General features: G+C 53.4%; 1 protein-coding gene across 2 annotated transcripts; it reads right to left on the bottom strand.

Annotated features, from left to right (window-relative positions):
• Positions 1-3184: 3184 nt before the first annotated feature.
• On the bottom strand, positions 3185-7484 carry LOC128975672 (derlin-2-like). 2 transcript variants are annotated; one of them, XM_054392675.1, is made up of 7 exons: positions 7392-7484; positions 7188-7253; positions 6517-6590; positions 5933-6026; positions 4341-4536; positions 3860-3950; positions 3185-3337 (listed from the first exon to the last, which is right to left on the bottom strand). In XM_054392675.1, exons 1-7 carry the CDS (start codon positions 7482-7484, stop codon positions 3223-3225), a joined length of 729 nt encoding a protein of 242 aa, XP_054248650.1. In that variant the 3' UTR covers positions 3185-3222. The 2 variants fall into 2 exon arrangements, with proteins under 2 accessions (XP_054248650.1, XP_054248651.1); XM_054392676.1 differs by having other exon boundaries at positions 7188-7250.
• Positions 7485-8488: the final 1004 nt, after the last annotated feature.

Raw genomic sequence — 8488 nt, 5'->3', positions numbered from 1 at the left:
CTAAATGCCACGTGGCAAGAACGCTGCGTTGGCACGTTGAGCTAGCTGAGACCCGTGGCAGCTGTTGGAGCCCTTATTTACCTGTGTGTGGACAGTGTAAAGATTCTTTTGTATAGGTGCAACATGCACTCTTAGGACAACTTTTTAAATAAAAGGAATGCATACTACCTAGGTTGAGTTCAGGAAGTTTGAGTTAGTAGTTGATCTCCCTATGGTTTGTGCTCTCCTGGTAACTGAGCTGCCCCAGGGCTTTGGGGGGGCGTATTGCTGATGAATGCTCAACGTGCACTCAGATTTCCAGGAGCATGGTGGAGAATGAGTGCTTTCTGTCAGTGGATGGAACACCCCAAAACCTATTGCTGCAGGGGAAAGTGGCAATGAGACTTAAAACCAGAAGCAGCAAATGAATCTCTGAAGGGCTGGCCAGGTGCAGGCTGCAGAGAACGCAGGGAGGTGTTGCTAGCTTACTTGGCAAGGGTAGAACAGGTGAACTGAAGCCATAAACCAAACTTTTCTGGTAGTTTGGTGTGTGGTGAACCCTTTTTCCTTTTTTTCTCTCTATGATAGATCACAGCTGGAAAACAGCTAAGTCTCTGAACTGGTGCAAACAGCTGAAACCTGCAGTCACTGTGACTGCAGCATCTCTTCAGTGAATGGTTTGCTGTGGTCATTGTCACAGAGCAGCCAGAGCAAAGTGTCTTAAATGTCCTCAGCACTACAGCCCTGTCTTTCCCTGGGGAGTTTAAAACCAAAATCCATTGAAGTGAGATTAAAACAAATCGAGGTTGCTTAAAAAAAAACAAAACTAAGTAGACTCTCCTTTGCTGTTGAGGCACAGCAGCCCTTTGAGAGAGCTCCTACCATTCACTGCCAGAACTGAGGAGTGTTGCAAGCAGGGCAGATTTTGCTGGCAGCCTGACAGTTACCTTCAGGTCTTTTATCATAAAGCCAATAGGTTTTTATGATCCTTGCTGATCCACCCACACTGCTAGCACAGTCAAAAAACCCACTTTCTGGCCTTAATTTATCATGTTTAGAGTTGAGTAATGGCAGAGCCAGTTCCCATTCCCAGGTGGGAGGGAACTTTTTCCAGATGTTAGCCTGTAGGAACCACAAACTTGCAATTTAGCAGTAATGTTAGTGCAGTGTTATCCTAGGCTCCTGTAGCAGAGTGGTACTCTGGCCATTAGTCCTTGTTAGAGAGGCTGAAAGGTTGTTTTGGCAAGACAAGAACTTGGGGCTCCTGCATTGTAGCCTCCCATGCAGAAAATGTGTTTTCCCTCCTGGACATTAAAAACTCCTCCCTGAGAAGGCTTCAGCATTTGTTATCATCAGGTACTTCTGCAAACAGCTCTCTCAGGGAATGTGACCAAAACAAGCACAAAACTGTTGTGGCCTTCAACCTGTGGTGCAATTGTTCAGTTGCACAAACAACCTGAACTAAAGTTCAGCACAAGGTATGGACACATGAGGACTGCAGCTTCTACTGTGGGCTTCCAGGTACCTTCTTCTGCTGCTGAAGCCCCAGAGAGGCTGTAGGAACTACCTCTCCAAGCAGCCAGGCACAGGGCACAGCAGCCCAGGGGGCAAAGTCCCAGAAAGGGGAGCACTTAGGCCAGCTTTTTGTCATGAATTAGGACTACTAAGGAAGAGCTGGGAGCAGCTTTCCTGCTCTATAATCACAGCTCCTTGGGTTGATCTCTACCCTAGCTAAAACACCTTCTGCATTGCAGAGTCCCATTTCAGAAGCAATTTAAACCAGAACAGCTGCAGAGTTTGAAGCCAAACTCTTCCCTGGGACTGAAAGCCCAGCTCTATGTTATTAGGTCATGAGCAAAGCACAGGGCAAGGAGCTGTGTGAGGCTGCTTAGCCTTTGGTACTGCTGTGGCTTCTAGAACAAGATCATCTGTGCAGGTCTTTCCCAGAGGGACAGGGAAGTGCAGCAAACCAGCTTGTTCAAATGGAGTCTAATGTTCAATAAAAAAAAAGATGTTTTTGTGGGAAGCTCACAGAGGAGAGGGGAGTGGGGAAGCTATGCTTGAATCATCCTTTGCCACAAGGCTTCTAGATCATTAACTGGCTGCTGGTTACACCTCTTTAGGGTTTTAGTGGTGCTTTGCAAGCTCCTCTCACTGGGCAGCCAGCCCCCTTACCTAAGAGAGAGTGCAGGTTCCCTCAAAGGCTTAGGGGTGGGGATGAGCACAGGTCTGTGCTGCCTCAGCAGGAGTGATCTCAGTGCAACTGTGCAGGGCAGGGATGAGCTTGCTGAGTTTCCTAAAATTCAGATGTTTTAGAACTAAAGAACTCACCAAGAGTGGAATCCCACTGTGTGTGCAGACAGCCTTTATTACTAGTGCCAAGTGCTACTTCCAGTCACTGCCAGCATCCAAGTGTCCAGCTCTGACCCCTGTCCTAACCCAGGCATCTTTGTCCAACTTGACTCCCCCACCCTTCTCATGCTCTGCAGTCATAGAATTGTTAGGGTTGGAAGGGACCTCAAGGATCATCTAGTTCCAACCCCCCTGCCATGGACAGGGACACCTCACACTAGAATCAGTCCTGCTGACAGAAGAGGGTAAGGACATCTTCCAGTTAGCCTGAACCATGCTTTACCCATGTTAAAAAAAAATGCAAAGCCCAAGGAAGGAGCCTGGCAGCTTTGAGCAAAGTCCTGCTGAGCACTGCTGCCTGGCTGCCTCTGCCCCAGGCAGAAACAGACACACAACTGAAAAATAAAGACTTTAATGTAAAGACTCTTTGGAAACAACAACAAAGGAGTGGGGGACTCAGAGGAAAGGAGGAAGCTGAGCTGCATTCTACCATGGTAGAGGAGGGAGTACTACTTCATTGAGAGCCCATGGAGAGGTCTCACAGCAGTGAGAGCCAGGAGCACTGGCCTTTGTACAGAGGGCAAGAGTGACCTGGCACACAGCAAGAGGAGTAGCTGTTTTAACACCTCATTTGATTATTTGATCCCCACTGGGTAACTGAGGAAGCCACCACAACTTCCAGGCCCTAGAACACCTGCAGAAGCCTTCATCAGTCCTTGTGTGCAAAGCTCTGTGGAACCACTTGGTACAAGGGGAAGATGAGTCACCCATACAGACAGTGAAATATTACACATTGGCATGGCAACTGGTGTTATTCCAGGAGGATCTCTGGGCCATGGCATGAGTCCAGCCAGAAGAGAAGCATCTGGTCACATGGAGAAGTCCCCTGTGTTACTGTGGCTGCTGCTGCTGGTTCTGGTCTTGGTCTCTAGGTTGGTTTTCTGGATGATCCTCAGGGAGAGGGTTATAGTTGGGATCCTCTTCAGGTGTGTCAAATACCATCTTCCTGGCAAGGGACATGCCCATCCCACCAAGCAGGCAGGTTAGGAAAGGAAGCTGAGGATAAACCCCCAGGCCTCCTAGGGACATCCTAGCCTTTCCCAGGGCCTACTGCACCAGCACTCACTGTTCTTTTGCCAAGCTCAGTAAGTAATGATGGCAGTGCCCATCTCCTTGATCTCTAGGTCAGCTTTGATCCTCAGCACAAAGCAGAGCATTCTGCTTTCTTAAAACTACAGAAATACATCAAGCAAACAATCCCACCTGGAGCTAGCATTTCCACCAGCAGTCAGAACACTGCCACTAGCAAAGCTTAAGGTACCAGCAGTTGCTTCATGAACCCTGTCTACATCTGTAGATAATGTGCAAAGCACCACTGCTTTCTGCAGCAGAGGCATAAACACATCTGCCCAAGGTGCTACCAGCATGCAACTGTGTCCCATGGTCAGGCTCTCACAGACCACAGCTGGCTATGAACCAAGGCTGAGAAGCAACCCAGCAAAGCCCAGAAAGAATCAGCTTTACTTACAGGAAGCCAGGGGTCAACAGCAACTTCTTTCCTCCAGGCTGGTTTGGGAAAACATCTTCCAAGAAATAATAAATGTGACCCACTGCAATCCCTGGGGAGAGATGGCAGCAAGGTCAGGCCCAGCTGTGACTCCTTTGCCAGCTGAACCAGAACCTTTGGGAGCTTAAGCAAGATGAAGCTCCAAGAATCCCTCAGCCATGTACCCATGCTCCAGCTCCCACCAGAGCCACCTGCCAGAGGGCAGCCTGTTAACTGTGGCCAACTTCTGCCCCTGAGGAAGCCACAGCAGCAAAATAAAGGTCACAAGCAAGAGCTCAACCATGAGGATGTCCACCCAGCAGCCTCAGCCAGCTCACTTTAAGAAACCCACCACCTTAATTAGATGAAACCAAGAGATGGTGCTAATGGCCCAGAAGCATCTATGAGACCAGAGCATGCAAGGTGTCCTCCCTTGTTCCCAGCAGTGCCAGCTTGGACCTACCCAGTAAGTCGATGATGATGGAATTGCCCAGGAGCAGAGAGAATCCCATCAAGACCCAGGGCAAGAAGGGAGCCTGAAAGTTAAGAAGCCCAAAGAAGTTCATGCGGATGTAAGGGTTCCTGCGGCTCCACACGTACACCAGCATGATGGTGAAGGCCTGGCCCAGGAAAAACAGGCTGGCAAAGAGGCCAAACAGCTGGCAACTACCGAGTCAAGGAAAGGGCTGCCCACCCTGTGCACCACACCTCCAGGCAGCACAGGGTGTCCTGTGACCAGGAAACCCAGAGCCACAGGCAGCTGCTCACAGCGTGCAAGACCTTGCCCATGTCACCAAACCTTTCCTGGGCTGGCTGAGAGGTACTGACCTCCCCCTTCTTCTCCCTCCATTTCCCTCCCTGACACCTCCCAGAACAAGATATTCTGGAGCAGCACATAGAGGTTGCTGTCTACAACCACCAGAGACCAGGGAGGTTGCATAGAGACCTCTGCAAAGTGACCTTCTTCAGAAAAAGGCCTTCACTTTCTTATACCACTTGGGATGTGGCCCATCTGAACAACTCTCTCACATCCAGTATCTGCCTTCTGCAGGAGAACTTCAGCAGTGAGATGGCTCTGCTAATTCACAGCCTTCTTTTTCAGAGCTCAAGGAGACAGCTAGAGGCAAAAAATTCCGCTGCCATTGTTATTGTTGGACTCCAAATCCACCTAGGGCCAAGTGTGGATGAGATGCTGCAGGTACCTGGACACTGACTTAGCTGAACACCCAAGGATGGCCAACAGCCATGAGAGTCACACAGCTGCATGCAGAGACTGTGGGGGGAGCAGCACTCGGAGCTATCAGCACCAGACAGAAGCAAGACACTCAGAAAAGGTTTTCTGATTGGAGAGATTTCTCCCCCTCAGACTATTTGGTCTTACAATAGAAGAACTTTAGATGTGTGATGGTATCTGCAGCCACTGACAGGCTGCAAGGTCAGGGCTGGGCTCACACTGCCTGACGTGCTGATGGCATCCCACTCCTTGCCCTTATGTCTCTGTGTTCTCCCCTTCAGCTGCAGCTGGCTTTTCTGAGCCTGCCTCATGCCAATGGTAGCAGTGCTCCACTCTGCTCCACCCACCAGAGCTCAGCCACCCTGCTGCAGCTGGATGGTTTCTCAAGGGCTTTCCTTTCAGGCTGAGCTTCCTGAGCACACTGCCACACATTCTCTTCTGGGATCACGCAGCCCATCCCTGTGCCAGACACCAGCACACACACTGGCAGCTCCCCCCATACTTTGCTCCCACTCTGAGCATACTGGGGGAGGCACTGGCCAGGAGACAAAGGTGAGCAAGACAGGGAGCACAACCCATGCTACACAGGCAGAAGGTGTCCCTCTACATGCTCAGCAGAGCTCTCCCAAGCCTCAGGGATGAGCCTGGCAGGCGTGGGGCACAGGACTGTGCTCCATGACACCAAGGTTCACAAGCCAGCAGGCTGGCACCTGCTACAGACCACACAATACAGCTGGGACACAGACAGCTAGCAGACCAGCCCCACAACAGCCACAGCATCTCAGGAGACACCGAAGAGCCTTGCCAACTCAGAAGGATACTGTCATGAGGAACCCTCCAAAGAGGAACATGAAGACAAAGTCAGCTGTCCTTCCACGGAAGGAGCCTTCCTCCAGCATCCGGCAGTACCTGTACCTGAGAGAGAAGGCAGGGGTTGCAGTATAGGAAATTAACACCTGGCCACCCTGTGTCCCCCACAGCACCACTTCATGGGGAATAAGCCAGCTACAAGCTGTTTCATCACAGGAAACCATCAGCCAGGTGGCCAAGCCCCAGAGGAGAACACTGCAAACCTCACCTCCCACCACTGAAAAGGAAAGAAAGAGGCATCTGCTGTGCTCCAGCCAGAGCTCATCCCAGGAACAGGCACTGCTCTCAAGCACAAGCCACAGCAGCACTGCCAGCTGCTTCAGCCTTTTGGCAGGGCCTGCCCTGCAGCAAAGCAGAGTTGGAGGTGCAGGAGGTGGCCACAGTTGTTGGGGGAGTGGCTTTGGTTCTGGCCAAAGGAAGAATCCACAGCCCTAGACTTCTACCAAAGCAAGTCAGCCTGGGGAGGAAGACAGATGGAGGGAATTGCATCTAAGCCAAAAAGAGAGCAGAGAGCTTCACTGAGACCAAAGGATACAGAAATATCATGTTGAAAAAGAAACTGAATCCCAGGGGCCCAAAAAAGAGGAAGTTGGTGATCAGCCTCCATATCTGAAAGAGAACAGAGAGTAGAAAAGGAGGTGGACAGACAGGCCTCTTCCCATCACATGTACAGCAGCCCATCACCCTATCCACTGTGGACACCCAGTCATGCCCTCCATCCACTCAGAACTCCCCCAGGACACCAGACAGCTGCACCACCTTGACATGGGACCTCCCTCCATTGCCCACATCAGAGTATCTTGCCCTTCCAGGTGTGGGAAAGATGATTTCTCTGCTTTTCTGTTCATGTCTCTCTACGGTAAAGCATTCTCCACCCAGCCTGATGTCAGCTTGCCAAACACCTTTGTGTCACGGAAAAGGAGGAGACAGGTGCAAAGGAAAAAAGGGAATGTCAGGATGGTGTATGGCAGGGAAAGGCTGGAAGAAGCTATCTCCATCCAAGTGTCTGTGACATCAGGGAACACCACACTGGTGACCCAGCTCCCACCAGTCAGCAAAGGCTGAAGAGGTAGGAGGGATGCCCCCTGGGACTTACGGCGCTCCCTGGCCATCCTGAGGAGTGGGACACGCGGGGCCCAGCCTGTCGCCCCCACCCCTTGTTGGGAAGGGGCAAGAAGGGGCCCGAAAGCCCGGTCAGGGCCTCACCTGGAACTTCCTGAAGATGAGGTCGGGGTTGAAGTACAGCTGGAAGGGGGTGATGAACTCCAACTGCTGTGAGAGACAGACAGAGCTGCCACCCGCTGCCGGCCACCCACCGCCCTCAGCCAGCCCCCCGGCCCCACAGCACCCCCTCGGGGACCCCGGTCTCCCGCCACAGCCCCCTCCCGCAGGGACCCGTCCAGTCCTCACCACGGCAGCGGTGGTGAGCACGCAGGCGGTGGTGTAGGCCCGCGTCACGGCCGGCATGCCCAGGTACTCCTGCGCGAAGCCCTGGTACGCCATGGCGCACCCAGCGACAGCGCCCCGCCGCGCCGCCACCGCCCCTTTAACACCCCCACGCGCCGCCGCCGCGCCACGCCCTCCCGGCCGCGCCCGCCCAATCCCGACGCGACAAGGCGGAGAGAGCTGGCCAATCGGAGCGCGCCTCATGCCGGCGGCCCTCCCCGCGCCGCCAACCCGGAATGGACCCGCTGCAGCAGGTGACGGGCTGGGAAGGGGAGAACCCCTGGGTGCCGCCCTCTGGAGGCGGGGACAGCCTCCGCAGCCAATGACAGCGGGCAGCGCCAATGACGGGCGGCTGAGGGAAGGCAGGGGGAGCGAAAAGGTAGGTTACGTGTCTGTCAGCGCAGGGCCAATCAGAGCGAAGCGGTGGAGCCGAGGAAGGGCCAGTGGGGCGGGGCCCTGCCATGCTCCGGTCATGACCCTGGCTGTTCGTCTCTGGGTCTGCATCCTGCCTGCTTGTGGGAGCCAGCGGGCAAAGACGCTGCGGCTCCCCCCAGGGCTGCTGCTGCGAGTTGAGGGCACCCGGGTGCTTGTAGGGAGAGGGACACGCTGCTGAGCGCCCCAGAGCAGGGGCACTCTGGCAGTCCCGCAGTTGGTGGGCCAGATCTAGAGCCGGTCGAAAGGGTCTCGCCTTCACTACTGCACGAAGGGCTTTGGCTTTGTGCTCAAAACACTGCTTGCTCTCGGTCGGAGCCCGGAGGCGCTTCCCTGAGCTGTGCGAGCTCACAGCGGGTGGCACAAAGTGGCTAGCAGGAGCCAGGAATCCGCCACCGGCTCGGGGATTCCCTGGGCAGTGACGATGCCCTTGATGTATTGCATTCAGCCCTAAGGGTGTCTGCTCCTGTCTAACATTTCACAGAGCACTGCGAAAAGGTGACCTGATAGAGGGCTGCATAAAGTTGGCATCCTCTGTCCTGGTGCTTTACCCTGTTTAATACCTTACAAAGCACTGTGAAAGGATGACCTGATTAGAGGGCTGAATAAAGTTGGCATCCTCTGCCCCG

Source organism: Indicator indicator, chromosome 26 (assembly GCF_027791375.1).
Source record: "Indicator indicator isolate 239-I01 chromosome 26, UM_Iind_1.1, whole genome shotgun sequence".
NCBI lineage: Eukaryota > Metazoa > Chordata > Aves > Piciformes > Indicatoridae > Indicator > Indicator indicator.
This window is presented reverse-complemented; position numbering and strand designations above follow the sequence as displayed.